Source organism: Drosophila mauritiana, chromosome 2R (assembly GCF_004382145.1).
Source record: "Drosophila mauritiana strain mau12 chromosome 2R, ASM438214v1, whole genome shotgun sequence".
Classification (NCBI taxonomy): domain Eukaryota; kingdom Metazoa; phylum Arthropoda; class Insecta; order Diptera; family Drosophilidae; genus Drosophila; species Drosophila mauritiana.
In genome coordinates, this window is record NC_046668.1 from 7,065,558 (window position 1) to 7,089,994 (window position 24,437).

Here is a 24,437-nt window from a genome sequence, read left to right on the forward strand (position 1 = left end):
TTGTTGGTACATCGGAATTCTGAAATCAAGGATACATACATCCTCTAAGCTAGAAATTCTGAATAGCTTTCAACAAAATTGCTCGAGTGCAAAAACAGTTCCGGGAAAAAATTAAGTATTCCAACTTGCTCACATTGTTGAGTATTGCATAATAGTCGACGGGATTATTCTTTTCTTAAGAAAACAAAATCTTAAACTAATTTTATATGCAAGAGTCCAGTTCCTCGACTATCAGATACCCAGTCCACAGATCTTCCGCACTTCCTGCAAGAGTGTCCTCCCTTTGTGACAGAAAGGACTTCGATTCTTCCTTAGCGCCAACTGAACTTCCTACCCGCAATACCATTAAAACAGGGTGGGTTGAATTTTCTAAATCAAACTGAATCTTAAAATGTAAAAAAAGTTTAAGTATGCAAATAAGATAGCATATATATGGAAATCAAATGTAAATTCGAAGATTGATGTTAAGCGAAATATAAATATATGTTTATTTAGTAGCTTAGGGCCCCAAGTAGCTATGGCTGCAAGTGTAAGGTAATTTAATTTGTTGAGCTAATTTAAATTATTTCGAAGCCTGGGCATAAATAAAATATTCCTGTTATCCTAAGTGGCCTTTTTATTTACCTGAAATGCAATCATGACCCTTAACCTGTCAGCGTGCCACAATTTATGTGCCCGATTTGTGTGCCTGGCTTGATGTTTACCGAAGCTACTGGCCTGGTTCCCAAGTAAATGCGATTGGGAAATATTTGTCTGCTTGTCGCCATGCAAACATAAATTAAGTTGCAGGAAATCTGCGTAATTTACGCACAAGCATTTCGCTCCCTATGACTATGTGGGCGATTTTCCTCTGCTTCGCCCATAAGTTGTTTATTTTGTGGCTAATGTAATTTTTGGCAAATAATCATCTAATTTGTTTTCCCATGCCTGCCTAGCTCGTCGCGTATGCATTTAATTTATGAGTGAGCCTGGCAGCCAAATGATTTGCATCTGAATGCGGGAACTGTTATCCAAGTCAAATACCACACTTGGAGATATTTTGCTCTCGTTGCGAATGCAGCTATTAGATACTTTACATGCCCTCAAGCTATGAAATAAAACTAAATTATTGAATTGATTTGTTAAGTGAATAGATAGAGCATCTTTACAAATGCCAAGATGTTGTTACACAATTAAATTGACATTTTTCCTTGTGCAGAGCTGGCAGTTCTAATCGTCTTAAGCTGTTAAATGCCAAGAACCAACAAATAAAATGCTTTGCAGCCTTTCAGGACTTAACCCTTTTGGCATTTGGCGCTGAGGGGCTCTAACAGAAGCCCCAACGCGTGCGGAACATACTCGTAGTGGTCGTAGATCTGAGACCAACTCGTGGAAACCAAAACCAACTCGGGTTGACACATGACAAAGGTGGCCTTTGAGTCAGAGCACCCGGATCCAGCTCGCTGACCACAAAAGAGCCGGGCCCACTCACAAATGCAATTCCTGCCGAGATTTATGGCACCCGCTGGCTGTCTGCTGGAAAATGGGAAAATGGGAGAAGCAGAAGTGGAATCAGAAGCCTTTTGCAGGCTGGAACCAAAAATCAGGAAAAGCTCATCACGCACTTGGCTCAAACGTGCAACTCGGCCCAGATGACATGTTGATGCCGTCTACATTCAGTTCGAGTTCAGTTAGCTCAGTACGTGGCCCCATCTGACGCACTATATTCAGCCGAAATTAAGGACGACTCTACTACCCAGCGCAGAGCAATTGACAAGGATTTCACTCCCAGTGAAAGGAGCCGGAGGAGGAGGAGCAGGAGGATTAGGCCGGGAGTAAGATGCTTAAACACTTTTTAGCATCAACCGGCTCATAGATCATGCAAATCGTCACGCAAATAAAATTCTCGTAATGCTAAAAGCGACACAAACAATTTAATAAAATCCAGCTTAAAGGAAATTTACATGCTCCGCAGGGCACCCAGATATTTTACCCACCGAACCCCCAGAGGTTCGGAAAATGTCTTCTTTGTCTGCCGCAGAGTTCATAGTGAAAGTTTTTTTTTGCATGCCATACACGACTTTCGGCATTTTCTTTATTTTTCTCCTTTCTCCGTAGACGTCTGTGACTGGGTTGACTCGTTTAACTTTTGAGCCAAGTTTGTCTGCCGACATAGTTTCTTTAACCTCGTCCTTCAGCCGAGCTGTTCCCCAAATCGAATTGGTTTTCGCCCTGCCGCTAGTCCAAACAAATGGTAATAAGCTCAAGTCTTTGACCGTGATTTTCCAGTGCAAAAGCATATTATGCAAATACATAAGACGCGGCTATGAACTTGGCCAGGATTTCGCTTTTTAAAGTGGTTAAAGTAATACAAACACTCAAAAAAAATTAATGTTAATGCCATATCGATAGAAGTTTTCACATAAATATGCACGGAAAAGTACTTTCGCAATCGATTTCTAAACTTGGCCAACTTTCTCATTGATCGGCTCAAACTATTAAATATTTCCCGCGATTGCAGATGTTTAAAAGTCCACTTCGTTATTCAAATGTGAAATGTACGAGCACGGCTATATGCAAATATCGAAAGTCTGGCGACCGACAATGAAATCTTGTTAAAGGCCACCCATTTTCCTCCTCTCAACTTATTTCCGCTCCGACTTCCAACTTCAACGAAACGAATTTAAATCACACAATGAAGAAATATTACACCTGCGGCGAAAATTTCATTTTTGCTGCGCCTTCGAGCTGGTATCAAACATAATTTTCAGAGGTGCAGGGGGAAATAAAAAAGCAATCATAAGAGCGAAAGTGCGGAGAGAAAGTTGAACTAAAATATGATAAAATTTGAATACATTTCTGTGCAATTATACGTGGCCGAAATGGAGCTGTATAAATGCAAATATGCGTGTAATCAGCTTATTTACGCATGTTTATTTTATCAAGAGCCTGTCGCCCGAAATTATATTCAATTTGTGAATTATATTTCCTCGGGCTTACCAATGCCGGTCAAATGGGGAAAAGTTTGGGGGGAGAAAACTTAAGTTGTACGTTAATTCCGACATCAGGTCGACAAATACATAATTAGGGAGAAAAGCACCTTAAGTTAATTTACATCAATTTGCATAGCATTTGCTCTAGAAAATATTGTGCGAGCAACTGCTTTTTACTCTTTACATCCGGTTTCATTCGGAAAAACCTGCCTCCGTCTGTCACGCCCATATTTTTTGAACCGTGCACCCTGCAATCCCACATGGCGAATGCGCAATTTCTTTGTTCTCCTCGCGCGGCGAAAATGTTTTATTTCCAGCTCTGGGCAAAGTTATTTACCGTAAAAATATAACTTTTTCTTGCAGCTATTTTTCTTTTCCTTTGTCCTTTTTCTCAAGTGGTTGTTTGTTTATGGAATTTTCATTTGTCTCTTTTTTTCACTTCCTTTTTATTTCAGATGGAACATAAATCTTTCGCTCGCTCTCTGTGATTTTTATGTAAATACAGCAGAGAAACTGTCAGCAGTGCACAGTTACATATCATGCAACTGCCGCGAAAATCTAATCTCAGTATAAAAAAAGACTATCTCCGGTGTTTTTGCAAGCCGCTTAGTTTATTATAAAAAACTAAAAACGGAATATCCACAACAATATTCCTTTGAATCCATGTTTTTTCAAAAGCCAGCACTCTGGTTCATCCGGTGATAGTCTCGGCCATTATGCCGCACTGTTGTCCAATAGTAAAGCACATCTCCGTCCTGTAGCTCCACATCTCCACATGTACGTCCATCGGCCATCTTTATCCTTGCCAATGATATCCGCCGCCCAGGTATGATTCACCAGATCAACAATTGGTTCGTTCAGTCTGCCGTGAAACGCGAACAGTGAAATTCCCGGCTCATCATCTATAGATACTTCGAAACCCCGTCGTTCTGAAGAAGTTACTCGGGCTGTTGGGACTTGATAACCGGACATTATATTGCAAACTAAACGGTTCTCAAACAGTTCACTGGTTTATATGAGCCACGTTATCAGTGTAAATAGATGTACACGACAAGAGATAAGACCAATCAATAGATTACGTAGATTACGTAGGCTTGTCGAAGTCTTTAACCACATGCAGCTAAAAAAGAGTGATTTGGTTTCTTGCAATTTTCATCGAAATAATCTAAGGTCGATCGCATATATGACCGATTTCATTGCCAAAAAAGAGCACATAGATATTCTTTCGCTTTTCGCGATATCTAATATAATATAATAATAATACATAACCTACACGGAACGTGATGTTTATCATACCCATTGCAATTCTTTGTTGTGGCACTCGGATGACCAATAGTTTCAGAAAGTATTATTGACACATTATGGGGCTTAAGATAGTTCGACGCAATTTTTCTCTAGAATTTCATTGCTTGCTACAGATTGTTTATGGCACGCGGTATTTTCACACCCAAATGCACCCGAAGAGACGGCTAAATACGCCTCACGCTTAATTGGAAAATATTGTCAGGCCATTCGGTTGCTCCTGACAGCATCCTTCTGGAAGCATCGCATCCCGACTCACTTCATCCGGCAGCCACACTTGACTGCTGATTAATTAAGTAAAGCAAATCAAGCGAGCAGCAGAGATCTGGGTCAAGAAACAGGATCTGTTAATTAATTTTGCTTAGTGCATGTGTCCACCCTGACTTGGCTAATGGCGGCTGACTTTATTTGGCTTTAAAGCAGAACGCGCTCCAAATAAAAGGAAATAGAATGAAAAGAATGGACGCGGAAAGCAAACAGCCAGCAACACCCATTGAAGGCTGAACAAAAGCCACAATGGCCTCCCCCGATCCTTATGACCATCTGATAGTCTTCATTACGGCCATTCCTGCTGTTGTTCTTATTGGAATCTCTTGTTGTGTGGCGCCACTCAATGTTGCGTATGCGCCCCTTATGCTCAGTATGGCCCGCAAAGACAAGGCATTTGTATAAAACACATAAAAAAATGTTTGAACAGCCAGCCTTTCCGGGGGCGTGGCTGAGGTTCCAGCCGCAGATTTAGCAGGGGATTCCCCCGACAGGGACGAACTACATTTGCCGGTCATACACTATAAATAAGCGCCACATGCTCAACATTTTTATGCCGTTTTATTACGTTGCGCTAAAAGGCAAGCCCGGAATTGAAGCAATTCCCACTCCCCAGGACTTCGTATCCGCACATCCAGGCTCCTCGCCTCTCCTCTGCTGCCAGAACCACATTATGTGCTACATTTAACGCCGTCCGATAGCCGAACGCTTTTGCCGCTTTAGCCGACAGCGCTGCAAACTAAAGATTAATCAAAGCGGCTAAAACAGTGCGGATAAATGCAATTTTCCCGCATTAAAGCGCATCGTCTTACAGCTCAATGCGATCCGGATTTGATGGCCATTGGCCACCATGGGACACTCTTCTTAAAAACCTTTTAAATAAGAGAAGTTTCTTCCAACATACATTAAATACTACCATTTCTTTTTCTATTCCGATTATGAATAACTTAAAGAGAAACCTCTAGAAATGATTCATTGATTCATATGGAGCTTACCCATTTCTTGACTACCGAAAAAGGGCAATACTGTTGGCCAACTTCAACTTGACAAGACAACAGCCGAAAGCTGAGCAAGCAAAGCTGCGCATTGTGTCAGTTTTGTTTGCCGTTTCCATCTTCAATTCGCAATCAAACCCAAAACCAAACCCAAACCCAAACCCAATCCCAAACCCCAAAAGCACCCATGGCAATGCAATAAAATTAAAGTTTTTCTGTGCGGTGCCCTAAGCCTTGCCTTTTCCATTTTCTTTAGCAGAATGTGTACCTGCGGTTGGTGTTTTAGCCCCCGGTTTTCGTCCACTTTCAGACCCTGCAGCCCCTTTAGTCAGCAAATCGATGAGCAGTCGTAAAACGCTGCCAAATTTATTGCATACTTTTGTGCGTGCGAATTGCGTGCGGAGTGCTCGAGTGTGTGTGTGTGTGTGCCTTAGAAGTTTTACACACTTTTGATTGGCTTTTGGGCAGCTTAAAGTTTAATAACAAAAGGCGTAAATTTTATGGACGAAATCATTAAATCGTTTAACGCAATGTGTGTGTGCCTGCGTGATTTAGTTCCGTGGAAAATGCCAAATTTAGCAATTTACCAGGCAAACAACTTGGACTGTAAATATTCTATTATCTTCATCGCGCACAAACAGACGGCACATTTAATGAATTTTGTAAATTAAAACAAAATATTCAATTTGCACCGAATGCAAATCGAAACAATTAAACTACATTGCATTATCATCTCGCAGTCATTGAATCAGTCGCGGCCATAAAAGCAGCCCCCCTTCGTCGAGTAAACTCGCAACATTGCAACTGCCGGGCAGACATCGTCAAATTAAATGGCCTGGCCACAATGCAACAGTTAAAACGGCAGACAACAATGGCCAGAAGCGGGCACTTGAAGTCCGGCCAAATGGCCTACTGGGCGCAGCCCGGAAAACTGCAACATCAGCATCGCAACGGGGATGGGGGCAAACTTAAGAACAGCTGGCACTCGACACTGGACTTTAAGTCAATCGAGGCATAAAAAGTGTGCACAGGAGAAGCTCAAGAGTTTTTCCTTCCACATCACAGGGAAAGTTTACCCAGCTTCTGCCGAGCAAATGGGCATTTATCAGGAAATAAACGTTAATTCAGGAGATGGATATTTCTAGAAGTGCTACTCCACACTCGACTAACGAACGAGAGGACCCTCGAATCCTAAACGAAATGATAAAAACTTGGATGAAGTGGCATACACGTACATATTTATATATGTGGGTTGCATCACTATTCCCTCAAAAGGATATTATTGCTTGGCTCATAGGAACAACTATGCAATAATTTAGTAATGGATATTTTTAAACTGCTACATATGGAATAAGTTCGAATAAAAGAGCAGTTTTTTCTAAAAATTTCTTTGTAATTGGTAATTCGAACATAAATAGAAGTTTATGAATTTAATTTCAAGGGAAAAGAGAAAAAAAACTTAGTTTCTAGCGATTCTCATAGCGAAGCATTTTACTTCTGTTGGTTTCCGGAATGACATTTCTTAAAAATAGTTTGCTATAAAGAGCGCAGTCAAGAAATACTTCATGGGAAAGAATACACACTTTTCATGGAACAGCGCAAATAAATAGCATATAGTTCGGTGCAAAAATATGTGAACAACAAGCTGGTGAAATTCCCGGAAAATGCATGGTACATATCTGCCAACAACAAATACCTGTATTTAAAACCCATTTGAACGTGCTGGTGCCAGGATTGAAAATTCCCCGCGCCAGGCGAGAAAAGCAATATCCTTCTTCCAGCGCGTATCTGCCACCCACGATGTCACTAATTGCGAGATTTGCTGTTGCGAATCCGACAGGAGATCTCTTTTGAGTTTAGCGCTACAAATTTTCTCCAACCACGGCAAATGCAAATATTTGCGATGTTTCGCCGACACGTTGGGCGGGGCACTCCTCCAGCTGCTCCAGCTCCTGCTCCAGCTCTCCCGTGATTGGAATTCGCGGCATGGAGGCACGGAATGCGACGGAGGGCTAAAATCACGCAGTTCGCATACGCCATTGAATTTTAAATGAAGATCCCGGGACCGACAATGACATGTTTATAAAAAAAAGTGCAAGGGAAGCCGCCAAGCCGAGCAGAGCGAAACAAGGCGAAGACGAAGCCGTTGTTGGCAAGGCCAACAGCCACTTCTGGCCCGGACCACGCCCCCCCGGCGTAGGGGGCATAATTGGTGACGTGTGCACGTCGTTGTCACGGTCGTTGGCGCCGCCTGCACATCCACAGCTTATAAAATTCTACCGGAATGCCGGGAGCATGCGACGCGCTGCTCCACGGACGCACCACTCCGCCGGCTCCAAGAAGCACCACGCCTGCATCTAATAAACCGTAATGGCAGCGACACTCGGCCGAAGTGCTCATCGCGCGGCGGGATCGCAAAATTAGCGGCTCTGTGAAAAACTCACACAATTTCGCAGACAAAAAGTTTGCACATTATCGCGAATTTATTAAAATATGAGGGGATACGACCAAGTTGTATATGTAGTGGAATACCCTGCAAGCCTGCTGGTAACATCAACTTCTTAGCGAGGCTGTAGTCATGAATATATCTAGTTTTGTTTGCATATATACTGAAGTTGGGAAATATGAAAATATAATTTAAATACTTTCTCTCGCAGGATTTAAGTCGAATTTCAAAGTTGGCCGGATGGTTGGCGCTATCGAACTGCTTATGCAAATGAAAGTAATGCACTAAAAGTTTCCCGCTAGGCATCGCCACACGTGGCGGAGTCCGGAAATGGTTTGGCTCCTGCATACGGAATCATTGGCTGACAATGATGTGCAGTCCTGCCGGTCGCCACTTCGCACGTAAAGGGAATAAACGTGAAGCTCGTGAGGCGAGCTGGCTGAGGATAACGACGAGTCTGCGAAAGTTCCTGTCGGCAGCTCCTGTAAGTTTCACGAGCAGCAGCTGCAAGATTGTTTCACCACTCGATGCAAATGCGTTGGCGCTGAAAGTTGCGCTCTAATGTGGGGGGTGGTATGAGGTGGGGTCTAGGGATGGCTATTGGAGGGCGGAAAGCTGAGCTGGGAAAATGGCCAGGAATTGTGCAGAGTGCCGATGGCTCTGTTTTGTTTGGACAGCATTGAATGAATGGAAAAATGGCGACCAGCTGCACCTCGAGTGCGAAAAGTTTCATAAAAAATTTGTAATGAGCTAGCTTTTGTGCGAATTTCATTCGGCAAGCATTCAGTGGAAGAGCGGAAACCTTGTAGCTGCAAGTGCACGTAATGGACAAAGAGCACCCCCTGCGAATGGGATACAATTTTAAATTTTAATTTTCCCATACATGCATTTCTGTCATTTCTGGGGCATGCATTTTTAACCCAATTTTCGCCAGGCGCATAAGGACATAAGGCCAGCCCGGTTGCAAGATAACCCAGCTCGGCTTACATGACAATTAAGGAACAAAGGGAATCCTTTTAATACGATGCTGCTTTTGCTGTTTGTGCTGCTTCTGCTGTGTCATTTGCCGTTTGGTTCGCAAAATGCAATTTAATAACGCACGTTCAAACAAACAATTTTCCCCTTCTTTGAGCTGCGCTGCAACACGATTTTTCCCACATAACGAACAGAATTTCGAAATAATTCGAGTAATTGCTTGCCCGCGAATGAAATTGCGGCTCATTGTTTGCTGTCCGAAACATTCGCTTAGATATTATTTACCACCTAATGATGGCACTAATGAATTGATGGATGCCAGTGCGTCCATTATCCCGGAATTCTCTAAATGGGCGCTTAGCCCGGAAATGTGCATTTCAATAATGACAAATGGGCCGAAATGCAACTAAGCCCCGAATAATTGGAAAATTCTATTCCAATTCCAGTACCGACAATAGAATTTTAATTAGCCCATAATGCTGGAGGTCCGCGTTACACTATTCGGGCAGTAACTTGTGGCCAAAACGCTTTATTGGCCAACTTTTATGGGTAGCCAATAACGCCAGGGGATTTGGCAGTTCTCCTCTTCTTCGCTTCTAAATCAATAGCAATAATTTTGGCTAGCGCCCATAAATTGCTGGCCACAAAACATATACACAATATGATATTCCTTTTCTCGGCCACATTATCAGACCGCATACTCACACACGTGTTGGCCATAAATCTAGCTGCGGCCGCTTTTTTTGACGCTTTATTAAGTGGTCTATTGGAGGGACATGTGTTCTTTGGTTGGCCGGCCGTTCGGGAAAAATTGATTTCTATCTCGAATTCTTTTTGTTGCAGTTTTTCGCGTTGGCCTAATTGTTTGGCCCAAAGGCAGACATCAGCCCCGTTTAGTTTTTAAACGGAAGTTGCACAACGCGAAAAACAAAAGGCTGAAAGGATTTTGAACATGGCAAAAAGTTCGAATACATAGTTGTTGGGGATGAGCACTTGCTTACCAGCGGCTTTTCAGTTACTTACATTTTTATGTGAGCCTCGTTGACTTTTGGTTGGGGAATTTAAAAATAGCTGTTCGACGGTTTATGTAACTTAAGAATTGAATTTCTTTTGAATCAAAGCCATTAAGTTTGTAATTATTTTTAGGGACGGTATGTATGTTTTTCCAATTAATAGCTTGTTTTTGGAAATTGATTCCTTTTTTCGGATATCCAAATAAGCATTACCTACCACTCAACCGTATAAATATCATTATTTTTTTAGCCATTCAGTATTTGCTCGGTCAGTTATTGTTATTTGTCTTTAATATTTGGATCAACAGTCCATGTGGGCAGTTTAAATTTGAATCGGATTTTTGCATGCGTACATAATTCGTTTTATTGATGAGAACAGGCCACAGAAAAGCAAACAAATGCTTAAATATTTATTTTTCACAAAATGAACTCGTCCTTTTGGCCGCTTAAGTTTTTCCGGCGTTCTGACGAGGATACGTCCTTGGGCAGCGGGCGGGATTCGCACACTGATATGGGGCACGAAGTTCCAAAGCCGTGTTAACATTTTGGCCAAACAGAGGGAAATTTTAACGGAGATGCTGCGCAGATGAAAGCGAAAGCCGTGCAACACGTGCTGCGTTGCCAGGAGTTACTTTCCGCCTACGGTTTCATCTCTTAAGCGAGGGCAGGGACTCTCTTAAGTTCGTGGAGCATGTTGTCATGTGAATCTATTTATTTAACCGAATATATTTTATTAAATCTGCCAACCGTTTTTATGACCCACCCAAGCAGGCAGGCACCTTATGCAGGCGTCGCTCATAAATTCATGTCAAACAGGGCCAAGGTTGCCACTTTCCATTTCGCACTTTCCAAAGGCGGAAGCCACAGGTGTGACAGCAACAAATTAAGTTGCCCATATAACTCACAACCCCAAGACGATGCCTTCAAGGAAATTGCCCCGACTAGATGTGTTCTACGTATGTGGCGGCAGCCCGCCTCCTCGGCAAAGTTGCCCCACACAAAGTATAATGTGTACGACCCTTGTCATGTATTTTACAATTGTTGCCAACTCCGTTTGTCATTGCGGCAAATGAGCTTGGCAGCCACCAGAAAATAAAAAGTAACACGAGCCAAAACAAGAAACTCGCATAAATTACCCGGGCCAAGCAGCTGCCTCGCCGAATTGTGAAGAAAACGTTGACCATTGTCTTAATCCGCTTAAATTGCGGCATCCTAGACGCACGAAAGTGTCAACGACTTGGCCAACAGTTGAGCGTTCGAACATAACTAGAGATAATTCGGTTATGACGGGCCAACGAACGTGTTAGCCATATATGACCCAAAAGTCGAACACAATTTCGGCGTCAATGCCAGATAACTTTTTCTGTGGCACAGATGGACAGCGCAAATATACGATAATTGTCCACAGACATTGCAAGCGAATAAAACATCAACTCAATTTGAGTCCTCAAGTGCCAAGGGCCAAGTCGGGATCAGGTTAATCACCGAAAGGTTACCGCCTTGCAATGGGTGCTCAAAAAAACCCGCACACGGCAGTTGACCCCTGAATTCCCTCAGTGAAAATTCCACAGGTGGCCAAAGTAATTAAATTACAAAGCGAGAAAGTCAAGTGTCTCGAATATAAGATACCAGTTACTCAGCGAAAAGATGAGCGAGGGAGATATTTTAAGTTAGCACATACCCACATAATTACTCTAAAGATTTGATAAGTAATCCGAATTCAGGAAATTTGATTTTATTTATATTATAACATTATTATTGTTGCATACTTTTCAACGAATCTAGTATACCCTCTTACTTCGCGACTACGTGTAGAATTACTGATTTGAATGGCATCTGTCAGCAACACATACCGTTTTTTAATTATCATTTAATGTGGTTAATAACATATTTAATATTAATGTAGTGGCATTTTGATTTCAATTACTTTTTCACATTTCCCATTAACTTCAAACATGAAAATGTAAATCAAAGTTAATTGAACAACTCTATTACATGTTTAGGACAACTAAGAAAAACGGCACTATATGGCTTATTTCCGAAGAATAAAATGTATTTTATATTTTGTATTTTTTTTGAGCGTCATGACTTTTTCATATAGTTGTCTTTTTTCTTCTTTGGTTAAATATAACTATATCTGCTGCCCTATTTACAACACTTCATCATATTCTCATGTGAAACGTATACATATTAATGAACATGTAGTAGATTTTAGGTATAGGTAGGTATATAGATAGGTATAGATGAACAGGCTTCATGTATTAAAACAAAGAATCATTTTTGGGCCTGCAAACAAGCTTCCTTGTAACTTTGATATATTGTGCTTTTCCTCTGTCGATTTATTGCATATTTTTGGCTGCTCGTTGAAAGATTGTTCCAATTCCAGATTCCTAACATGATTTTTATCCAAGGGCTTCGCAAAGTTAATCAACATTCAGCAAGCCAAGGATATGGGAGCACAATGTCAGTAAATAAAAATGCAAGAAGAATTTTTGGTACTACAATTTTACGCACGGTTTGCTTTAAGCTGGTAATTGCAATTCTGAAAAATGTTGCAAATTGAATTGAAATGCCCACCTCGTAAATTCCTTCTGCAACAAATTTATTGAACTGCATTTTGTCCATTTGCTTTCCCCAACAACTTGTACGTGGGGCAGCTAACAAAACAGGTGGTAATATTATAAAGATTAAATTTGACAATACAAAAGTTATATATACTATCACCAAAATGAAGAGCCATTAAATGCCACAAAAATGTGTGATGTTCTATCTTGTAGTTTGTATTCCTGCTGTTTCCCTGCTTTTCCAACTCTATTACCCAGTTTGCAGGCACCTGGCCATAGAGGAGCACATCTTGCTAATGACATAATGAGAGGACAACCCTTTGCCACATCAGTTTCGGTTGGCAGACTGAAGCCAAAAGCGCAAGGCGCCTTCAATGGAGTGCATTCGATTGAGAAATCGAAGACCAATTGAGCTGTCCCAGCCAAAGGCAACGCATCAAGGTGTTAGTAGACTAATAGCACCTGTCGAGCCAGAAAATTGTCGAGCAGCAGAAACGAGGAGGAGGATGAGCACAGGCGCAGCACTTTTGCCGATGACAACCCGTTGACGTGGACTTCGTCGCAACAGATGCTCCGCAAAATGAGCATACGCCGTGTGTGCCGTGCTACGTGTATGGCAGCTAGTAATGCCATTAATCAAGCTGCTCGACGAAAACTATGTCAGCGGATTTGTTCTGGGGACTTGCCAAAAAATTGTAAAGCAGACAAGCGCCCTTTGACATCTCGTTTCGCGTTGGCTTTTTATCAAATCAGGACTTGATTTGATTAGACCCCGAACGGAATGATAAATTATTGCCTGGCTGAATTGGCCAGCTGCTGATGTTCTCTGACGGCTTAATGCGTGTCGTCTGCCAAACGATTCGGAAAAATTGATTGTGTCCACACTCACAATCAATTGCCAGAAGGAAACTCGGCAGTCGAATGGCCAAGCAATAAACAATTCCACAGCTAAAAGTGTTTGGTTTGGGTTTGGGATCGGGATGCGATGCTGTTCACAACACTACAGACAACCAAACATGGCAAAATAATTCAACCTTCCTTTTTATTTTGGCAAGAACAAATTCCAAACCACAAAAGTGGATTTTACTTGCAGCAAGCGGCTGATAATGCAGATGGAAAAACAAAGCCAGAAAACCACTATATTCCAGTTCAGTGCTCCTGGTTGCCAAGGCAATCTAAAAATGCCATTGCCTTTCACATCGGCCAGCTAATATTTCCCTATAAATTATATGGTCGCCCGGGGAAAACATCCAGCAAACAACATAAATAAAGCGTCCAATGAAATTGTAAAGTGTGCTGTCACCGCCGCTCCAGGATATCCAGAACACCACTGGCCAGAGCCCACTCAAGTGACTCAAACACCTAGCAGCTCAAGTAATTAGCAATTTGTATGGCTTTCGGCCGGAGTCATTTATTTCGCAAAGCGCTTACAAACCATCCAACTTGGCCATAAAAGTTCAACACCGTTGGAACACCTCAGCACTGGCCGCTAAAGTGGGCTTCTCCGCAGGTCCTCTAACCGGCTCCTCTCCTAAGCATAATGAATGTAACCTAAGCATGATTTATGTTAGTACGGAGCTCATAAATCTCTGGGTCAGCCAGGAAATGGAAAGAAGCTGTGATCGAAGACCAACCACAAATACCCTAAGTTGGCATCATCAAAATTAAATCTTACTTTTCCATTGAAAGTCAAAAGGTTCATTTTCAGTATAAAAGGATTTAATTTAATATATATTTAACTATACCTTGTTTGTATAACATATTTAATATTTATTATTTGAGCAGATATATGCGGTTGGTTGGGCTTTGTTAGTTCAGGTATTACATATTTGTTTCATTTCATCGCGTCTCAATCACCTTTTCAGCTGCCACCCCAAAACGTGACGTGACCCAGCGACCTGAAACGGAGGAGTCTGCAGATACACCTCTCCTTCCGGAAAATTTCCCATAATTACGTGCACCAGCCGGTCTTTTGGGCTGGGAAAGTAGGTGCGAAGGTGGATCCCGACACTTTGACCTTTCGGCCACAATATGCGCTCGTTAGTCAATGTTTAGCAATTTGTTATCAATCAATAATAAATGTAAATAACATAATAATGAGAACACAGGCGATGGACCCACTCCCCCGAAGATGACGAGGCATCAGGGCATTGGCTCAAATTATCTGTGGGAAAAATAGGAATTTGGCCTAAATGAGTTATGGCCCGCATAAACAAAAAAGGAAGTGCGAAAGCGCCCACGGAGGCATGCGATATTGTATTTTTTCCGCCCCATCACGGCAGCTGTTTTCCGAATAGACAACGCCGCCAATTGAGCGAATCAATGGCCATCCAGTCAGTCTTGAAAACACAAAGATACAAAAACACAGACGCCCCAGATACAACCAACCACCCAGCCCAAGCAGGCGGTGCAGGATACTGGGAGCATTCATGGTCGTCTTATTTTTCACTTTTTTGCCGGGGCCGGCTTTGTTTTTGTTTCAAGTTTCGCCCGCTGGTCATTCAGTGGGGATTCCAAGAACGTTGCGATAGCATTTCTCAGCTTAAAGCTGGAAAAACAGAGAGCTGGAAGAGATACAAATGCCTGGTTATCTACGGGGGAATACGAATACGAATACCAATACCAATCCGCTGCACCTGGTCTATGAGTTCTCCTGGTGCCGTGAGCAAGTTCATCTTATTCCGGCTAATTATTCCATTTGTTTTGCAGCTCCAAGTTTTTTTGCCATGCCTTGCTTTGTTTCGTTGCCCCAAGGATTCTGTGGCGTGACTGCACTATCAAAAAGTGCCGTGGCAAAAACTTCCTCCTGGCTGAATGACTCCATCCTCCAACCTCCCACCCGCGAATCCTGGCGAATCCTGGGCGAACATATTGCACAGCACATGCAATTCTGTCAAAACAGTCGTACTCGGTTAGCAGCTGGCAAGTAACGCATGAGAAATGAGCAAATTAGTGGGCGAGTCACGGAAAAGTTTTAGCCGGATTTTGGCTCCAGATTAGCGGGAGAATACTTTGTTATTCTTTTTGAGGTTTCGGTTCGGGAGCAATGCTAAAGCATTCTAGACAAAATTGCTTTTAAATGCCAAGTACATATACCATATATGATATATACAACTGTGAAGTAAGTATCATTAGATACTTTCCTTTAAAAATTCATTACACTTGCTGCCTGGCGGCCAGCTCCGTGCACAACTGTAAAATGAAGTGGCCAAAATTACATTTTAGCCGAAAAAGTTTCGATCAGTTAGCTGGCTGCTAACAAACTAATAAATTCAAACACAACTTTAATTTGTTTTGGTATCTGATTTAGCCGCGGGCATTTTTTGCATTTTAATTAACAAAGTTTCGGTCACAGTTTGGACTTTAACAAAATATTTCAATAAATAACTGCACAAATATTTCAGGTGTACTTTGCGCTTATTATCTTTTATTTTTTTAATTGCAGATAATTTACATTATACTAAAAACATTTAAACGCTTTCGACTTTCAGGTAAATGCCGTTATCGGTAGCCAATAGAAAAGATTTTTTCGAAAAAATCAAAGGAACTTCGGTGCGATTTGATACGGAAAATTTGAATCGTCGAAGCAGCGACACGAGCCCAATCTTGGCCTGAATCTTTCCGAACCGCAGTCCAATGCAGTTCCTTGGTCCATCGCCAAAGGGCAAGTAGGCCATCGGATGGCGGTTCTTGACTTCCTCCGGATCGAAGCGACTGGGATCAAACTTTTCCGGCTCGGGATATATCTCCGGATCGTGGTGGATATTGTGCACGGGTATGAGGGCAAGAACGCCCTTGTCCAGCACAATATCTGTGTTGGGAATTTGGTAGTCTTTATTAGTCTCTCGAATGAGATGGGGAAGCAGTGGGTGCTTTCGAAGAGTTTCTGAAAGTGGTTCTGGGTTAAAACTAGTTTGTTAAGCTAAGGCGGATCAGTACTTACCCGACAGCACTTGATCCAAATAGGTCATTTGAGCGAGAACATCGTAGTTAAGCTCTCCACCGTCCACATTGGCCAGCACACTTTCAATCTCCTCCCTCAACCGCTGCTGAATCTCCGGCTGCACGGCCAGCTCGTACAGGCAGAAGGACATTGTGCTGGAGGAGGTCTCGAAGCCGGCCACGAAGAACACGAAGGCCTGGGCAGCCATTTGCTCCAGGGTCAGGCCGTGGGAGAGATCGATACCCTGGCCCTTCTTGGCAGCTTCTTGGTCCTCCGCTCGGAGCTCTATCATCTGTTCGATGAAGTCGTTGCGCTTAATGCCGTTCTTGAGGCGGTATTCGACGGTGTTCTTAACCGTGGACATGAAGAACTGGGTCAAATCATCGGGGAGCACTTTCATTCGCAACTTTCTGGCCAGCTTGGCGTTGGTTAGGATAAAGGATTGCACTACCGTGGAATAACGACGTCTGGTGAATATTTCACGACCCTTCTGTCGGAACTCGGCACTTGGGTCCTGGAGACTGTTGCACTCCAACCCGAAGGCGCACGATCCAATGACATCCGTGGTGAACCGGGCACATAGATCCTTGATCTCCACATTACCGTCCTCCACTTTGGCCTCCTTCACCGCCTTGTCCATGGCATCGCCCAGGCGAAGACCCACGTCCACGATCACCTTCGACATCTGCTTAATCTTTCCGGAGGTGAAAACGGGCGACAGCTTGTGCCGCATCGCTCGCCACTCCTCGCCCTCCAGGGCGAACAGGTGGCCCGTGAGGGGATCGTCTCGTGGATTGTTGAAAGCGCCACGATCCTGGAAGTAGCTGAAGTCCTTGATCATCACCTGCTTGATGAAATCCAGGTCGGTGATCAAGGCGGTTCGCTTGAAGAACATGTACATTCCGGCGATGGGACCCTGCCCCTTAAACTTCTCATAAATTCTTTGATTGATATCGCGGAAGTGGTACTTCTTCACGACGCCCTTCATGTTGCCCACTATGGGCAGAGGTTTCTCGTGCGGAACACCTTTCCTCTTCCAATATGAGAAGATTTTTATATGCAAACTGTAGGCCAAGGCCAAAACCGCGCCCACAAGGGCGATGGTAAACAGCATTGCGAGCGGTCACTGTGAACTGTTCTTGATTAGGTTTGTATTAACACTGTTTTGCCGCTTAGTTTCTCTCTTTATATACCAAGAGAAGCTTTTCGACAACGCCTTATCATTCCAAAAACAATTGCGAATTGCGATAAACAAATTTATGTTAGCGTTTTCGGACAACCAATAGATGACATTCCGGCTGACGAAACTTTTCTTTCCACTCAGCAAACTTATCGCGTAACCGACTTCACTGAATCAGCGTTTGAAGACAACTGAGACACGATGATTTTGGATTTCTGTTGAGCTTTGCCACGCTCCAGAGAGCTTGCCCCCCAAACAAAATAAACAATTATTTTGTATCTATGGAATAAAGGTTTAGAATCTGAAAGCACAATTAGGTCTAGAGGTTGACTAGACAGAAACTTACTAGAAAACTAGCCCGTGTCAATAAAACGTTAGTCACACTGAAAGGTGGTTTCCTAACACGTTTTGAATATTGACTATCAAGAGAATAATACCTAAATTGGTTTGCACTGCGCATCAACAAACATTTTAGCCTTTTCAGAAGGTATTTGCAAATACAGTGACATTACTGCGTATTTTAATAATAATTGCTTTGCTTTTAACTATTCCCCCGAAAAGCCGCAAACCGATGAAAATCCGCAAAAAGCAATCTAGTTTTAATAAGCATAATCTCCGTCGGCCCTGCATTATTATTTAATTCCAGCTTTTGTTTTATGACTCGAGTCGCCTTTAACTGCGGCAATACGATTTTTATGTCGATTGGAAGATGGCGCATTAGCGGCATAAAACGGGCCGTGAGCATTAGGCCCAAATCCTTTAAGCACCCAGAACAGCACACACGCCCGCACAAGGTCACAAAATGCTTTTAGGCGCGACTTCGTTTTATTATTTACTGGGGAGCAGACAGAAGTCCTGCGGGGGAGGAAGCTGGGGAATCCACCCACTTCAATCTCGCCTTCCTGGGAGCAGAACGCTGCCCATCTGGAAAAGCGTTTAATGGGCCTTTAATCGCATTCGCGTAAATAATCCCGCAACTTTGCAACACGCCTGGGGAATTCAGTGACACCAGCGGCTTGATTTTGTGTCAGTTTTATTGAGTTTACGCTTAAATTGATTTCTGGACATGGTCACAGGATTCAGTTTAATTAAAGGTGAGATGCAAAGGCCAAAAGGCAGCCGGCAAGTCGTGTAGCAAATCATCAACAGCTTGTCAATAAACTGATGTTTTCTTTTCCTGTTTACGCCCAGGCTCACATTTCAATTAAGAGGACAAACACTCTAGGAGTCGAATGAAAAATTGTGTCCTGTAAGGAGGCTAGAATTGCGCATATGTGCCAGTTTTAAAGAAAACATTTGAGCTACAAGCTAAATGCCTGAACATGTGTAATTTTCATGAAATTGCTTGCCAGCTCTTTGCACTCAGGAAAATAAACTCGAAACTAAGAATTTATTTGCATTAATTTTAATAGCGATAACCGGGTACATTTATAGAGCCCCAACTGATATTGTCCCCTCTTTTCAGCATTATAATGCCTAATTTTGCGGCATCAGGCATTAGACCAAACATTTTGTCGACTCTTTATCAGCGATTTCTGTTACGGTGGTCATGTTGAGTTGTAGACAGCATTTGATGATAACGAATACGATTGGGCAACTTGAGTCACCGAAATATTGAAAATGTCCCTGGGTGGGTAATTATCTATTGCTATTTCCGAGGTTAATAATAGAAAAAGAGAGGAGACTATCAGATACTATCAGATTGCGATATGCAAGTATGAAAGCGCTTGTTTCATATAATATATACATATTTAGTCGAGCATACAGATTCTGATCTAACATATATTAGTCTTATTAACATATATTCCCTTCTGTATGTCAGGAACTTTTCAACGAATCCAGTTACCCTTTACTTTACATTTTAAAGAACAAGTTCTCTCATCGCACATGTTGTACAATAGTACACCTAAACTTAACAATGTATATATTATTTGTTTACAACCTTATCTTTCAATACTGTCAATTTCGCCATGAGAAAAAGCTTTGTGGAATCCAAAAGCTTAGCAAATGTTTATATGGTATGCGTAGATAATTTGCTTGATTGCCGATTAAGCTCCCGAGATCTCTAAATACCCCACGCTTCGCTGAAACTTTTGTTAGTTCCCATTGAGCGTTCTACGAAGAGAATTCTTAGAAACTAAAAAGTAATATTGAAGAAAATACTTCGCGTACTTATTTGCTGGACAGCTGAATCCAAACGAGTATCTTGATCGCCATGCTGCTCACGCTCGCACTATTGAGTTTGGTCCTCTTGTTGGCCTATAGATTCTACTACAACACCTATACATATTGGGCCAGAATGGGCGTGCCCCATGAGCGCCCTCTACCGGTGATTGGAAACTCGAAGGGTATCGGAACAAAGTACCACCTACGCGACATCAGTAAAAGGATATACGACAAGTTCAAGGGCCAGGCACCCATTGCGGGAATGTTCCTGTTCTTCAAGCGAACGGCCGTGGTCACTGATCTCGACCTCATCAAGCAAGTGCTCATCAAGGACTTCCATTACTTTCAAGATCGCGGTGTCTTTACCAACACTCGGGACGATCCCTTGACGGGAAACCTTCTTACTTTGGAGGGCGATGAGTGGAAGTCGATGAGGCACAAGCTCACACCTGTCTTCACCTCCGGAAAGATGAAGAAAATGTCGGAGGTGGTTATAGAGGTGGGGCATCGCCTGGCCGACACCATGGAAAAGGCGGTGAAGGTGGGCGAAGTGGATAATGGGGATGTGGAGATCAAGGAACTCTGTGCCCGGTTCACCACGGATGTCATTGGAACGTGCGCCTTCGGGTTGGAATGCCACAGTCTTGCGGATCCCAAAGCAGAATTCCGAAAAATGGGCCGCATGATCTTTGAGAAACCGCGTCATTCGGCGCTAATTCAAATCTTTATAGTCACCAACTCAAAGTTGGCTAAAAAGTTAAGGATGAAGATCCTTCGCGATGATTTGACCGACTTCTTCTTGTCGGCGGTGAAAAACACCGTCGACTATCGCCTCAAGAACGGTATAAAGCGGAATGACTTTATGGACCAGTTAATAGAGCTCCGAGCGGAGGACCAAGAAGCAGCCAAGAAAGGTCAGGGTATCGATCTCTCCCACGGCTTGACCCTGGAGCAAATGGCTGCCCAGGCCTTTGTGTTCTTCTTGGCTGGATTCGATACCTCCTCCAGTACGATGGCCTTCTGTTTGTACGAACTAGCCCTCCAGCCGGAGATCCAGAATCAAGTAAGGGATGAGATAGAAAGGGTTCTGGATGGAGAACCGATTACCTACGATGCCTTAGCGGAAATGACCTATCTGGAACAGGTCTTGTCTGGTAAGCATTATATCATTATTACAGTTGGAAAATTTGCCAGCCCATCTTTAATTTTAGAAACTCTTCGAAAACATCCTATTGTCCCGCAACTTTTGCGCGAAACGAATGAAAACTATAAGGTCCCCAATACTGAGATCATCATTGAGAAGGGAACTTCATTGCTGATACCTGTGCACAGTATTCACTACGATCCGGACTTGTATCCACAACCAGAACTCTTCGATCCCAGCCGCTTCGAGGCTGATAAGTCCAATTCCCGCCATCCATTTGCATATCTGCCCTTCGGCGATGGACCACGCAGTTGCATAGGTCTGCGTTTCGGCAAAATGCAGGCCAAGATTGGCATTGTGTCCTTGCTTCAGCGCTTCAAGTTCGGTGTTTCAGATCTAACAGAGATCCCCTTAGTTTTGGACACTCGCAGCCCCACCTTGGCGGTCAAGCATGGAATTCATCTAAAAGTCGAACGCATATAGACTCGGAATTTTACTAACTTTGGAAAGTTTCTAATATATTAAAGTTTCATTATAAATTAATGCAAATGATTAACTGATGAAAACCACACTATTTCACGTGTAAAGCGCTAAACTTGTAAATAATTACTAAAATAAATCCCATTAATATCTAATAACGCTTAGTCTGTGAATTTTTTGATATTTTCAAATAATAATTGATCCGAAAACTGAAAATTAGCAACGCTCTATATAGCAACGCTCTATATATTTTGTTTGCAAATCGTTTGATTCTCATTTAAAATGACGCAAGATATTGTATGTATGTTTGGATAACTGCAGTTCATTCCAAATAAGACCGATAGAAAAAGAGAGCCGCGAAAAGAGAGCGAAGCGAAAGCTTTTCAGCCGACGAGTCAAATGTACCCCACTTTCACACTCAGTTGCTATTCTATCGAACAGTGGGCACCATGCTAACGCTCCTGGTACTCTTGTTCACCGTCGGACTTTTGCTATATGCCAAGCTCCGCTGGCATTATAGCTACTGGAGCAGAAGGGGCGTGGCCGGAGAAAGACCCGTGTACTTCCGCGGCAATATGAGTGGGCTGGGAAGGGACCTCCACTGGACGGATATCAACCTGCGGATCTACCGGAAGTTTCGCGGAGTGGAGCGCTACTGCGGCTACTTCACGTTCATGACCAAGTCGTTGTTCATCATGGATCTGGAACTGATCCGCGATATAATGATCAGGGACTTTTCCAGCTTCGCCGATCGAGGACTCTTTCATAATGTGCGGGACGATCCGCTGACCGGGAACCTTCTCTTCCTGGACGGACCGGAGTGGCGCTGGTTGCGCCAGAATTTGACGCAGGTGTTCACATCCGGCAAGATGAAATTCATGTTCCCCAACATGGTGGAGGTGGGCGAGAAGCTGACGCAGGCATGTCGCCTGCAGGTCGGCGAGATAGAGGCCAAGGATCTATGTGCCAGGTTCACCACGGATGTGATCGGCAGCTGTGCCTTCGGCCTCGAGTGCAATAGTCTCCAGGATCCGGAGTCGGAGTTCCGGCGCATGGGCCGATCAGTGACCAAGGAGCCCCTGCATTCGTTGCTCGTCCAGGCCTTTATGTTTGCGCAGCCGGAGTTGGCTAGGAAGTTGCGCTTCAGGCTTTTTCGTCCGGAGGTTAGTGAGTTCTTCTTGGATACGGTACGGCAGACATTGGACTACAGACGACGGGAGAATATCCATCGCAACGACCTGATCCAACTGCTAATGGAGCTGGGCGATGAGGGAGTCAAAGACGCGCTCTCCTTCGAGCAGATTGCGGCCCAGGCATTGGTATTCTTTCTGGCCGGGTTCGACACCTCCTCCACCACCATGTCCTTCTGTCTGTATGAGCTGGCCCTCAACCCCGATGTCCAAGAAAGGCTACGGGTTGAGGTACTCGCGGTTTTGAATCGCAACAACCAAAAGCTCACGTACGACTCCGTTCAGGAGATGCCCTACCTGGACCAAGTGGTAGCCGAGACGCTTCGAAAGTACCCTATACTGCCTCACTTACTGAGGCGTTCCACCAAGCAGTACCAGATACCGGATAGCAACCTAATCCTGGAGCCGGGATCTAAGATAATAATACCTGTGCATAGCATTCATCACGACCCAGAGCTTTATCCCGATCCAGAAAAGTTTGATCCCAGTCGTTTTGAACCAGAAGAGATTAAGGCTAGACATCCTTTCGCCTATTTGCCTTTTGGCGAAGGTCCTCGAAACTGCATAGGCGAGCGTTTTGGTAAACTGCAAGTGAAGGTGGGTCTTGTATACCTCCTGAGAGACTTTAGGTTCAGCCAGTCGGAGAAAACACAGATCCCGCTGAAGTTTTCCAGTCAAACTTTCCTGATATCCACCCAGGAGGGAGTTCATTTAAGAATGGACGGACTTGCCAGACCGTAATAGTGGTCATTTGAAAATGTGTAATCATCCTGAAAGTGCGAAATATGTATAGGAAAATTTTTATCTACAAAAGACTGCGTTCCCAGATTGTATTAATCCATACATTATACAAATAAACAAAAAGCTTGTTTAAACAATTGAATAATAATAGATAAATAAATTCAAAAGAATTCAATTTTAGAGAAATGACTTAAAAATATGATTTGACTGGAAATTTTTGTTCTTAAAAGAAGGTGACTTTGAATTTATGAAATTATTATGAAGTGCGCCATTTCGAATATTATATGTATGTGCATACTAAACAGAAAGCTCTTCAAATTCGAGCTACTCTCTAAGAATACTGCGCTCAAAAGCTTTATAATAATAAAATATAAGTATAGAAGACTTTAATAACAACTATAGTTTAACATCTAAAATCAGTATACAATAACGTTTTGCAAACCTAATTATAATAAGATACATTACAAAACGAAAATATTAATGTATATTTATTTAGGAAAAACTTTATTGCGTCACTCATAATGTTTCAGATAAAGTATAAACAATAACGTAAGTCAGTATTCGCATGGGAATAACTTACTCCACATGCATTTATATTGAGAAATTAAAATTTTATTATCAAATCATAAGTTCCATAACATTTCTTAAGCGACAATCAAGCTAATTGCTATCAGACTCAAGTTGGTGGTTGGCATGGATAAACTCAGCTTTACACACACTCAAAAGCTGTCTAGTATAGCATCTGGAAAAGTTTGGTATCAGTCAGTTTCTCACACATTAAATGTCCCTCTTTTCAAACTTTTAATCATCAACAAAATTAGTGATCCATTGGACACCTACTGGTATAGAAATATTCAATTTCTTACAACTCTCAAAACAATGGCATTGTTTAAATATCACTTAAGAAATATACATGCCTCGTACCCTAAAGAACTGCATTTTAGTTTCTAATCACTGTCAATGTAGTGACGAAGCGCAATGCATTTAACTCAAAAAAAAGGCAAATTAAAAAATGATAATCGACCCAAGAAAAACATGTGCCAGGCGTTTTTCGTAAAA

The 24,437-nt window shown here is 42.7% G+C and overlaps 4 protein-coding genes across 4 annotated transcripts; 2 read left to right on the forward strand and 2 right to left on the reverse strand.

Annotated features, from left to right (window-relative positions):
* Positions 1-3,562: 3,562 nt before the first annotated feature.
* LOC117137108 (gram-negative bacteria-binding protein 3) lies at positions 3,563-3,944 on the reverse strand. Its single transcript, XM_033298395.1, is given in 2 exon segments — positions 3,563-3,746; positions 3,748-3,944. Coding segments are annotated over 2 exon segments (300 nt in total). The 3' UTR covers positions 3,563-3,643.
* Positions 3,945-15,907: 11,963 nt separating this feature from the next.
* Positions 15,908-17,823, reverse strand: LOC117137102 (probable cytochrome P450 6a14). The gene is made up of 2 exons (XM_033298388.1): positions 16,478-17,823; positions 15,908-16,420 (listed from the first exon to the last, which is right to left on the reverse strand). Exons 1-2 carry the CDS (start codon positions 17,589-17,591, stop codon positions 16,005-16,007), a joined length of 1,530 nt encoding a protein of 509 aa, XP_033154279.1. The 5' UTR covers positions 17,592-17,823; the 3' UTR covers positions 15,908-16,004.
* Positions 17,824-19,744: 1,921 nt separating this feature from the next.
* Positions 19,745-21,602, forward strand: LOC117137103 (probable cytochrome P450 6a14). The gene is made up of 2 exons (XM_033298389.1): positions 19,745-20,977; positions 21,035-21,602. Exons 1-2 carry the CDS (start codon positions 19,873-19,875, stop codon positions 21,448-21,450), a joined length of 1,521 nt encoding a protein of 506 aa, XP_033154280.1. The 5' UTR covers positions 19,745-19,872; the 3' UTR covers positions 21,451-21,602.
* A 251-nt stretch (positions 21,603-21,853) lies between these two features.
* LOC117137104 (probable cytochrome P450 6a13) lies at positions 21,854-23,491 on the forward strand. Its single transcript, XM_033298390.1, has one exon. The coding sequence runs from the start codon at positions 21,897-21,899 to the stop codon at positions 23,376-23,378; it is 1,482 nt and encodes a 493-aa protein (XP_033154281.1). The 5' UTR covers positions 21,854-21,896; the 3' UTR covers positions 23,379-23,491.
* The last annotated feature ends 946 nt before the right edge of the window (positions 23,492-24,437 follow it).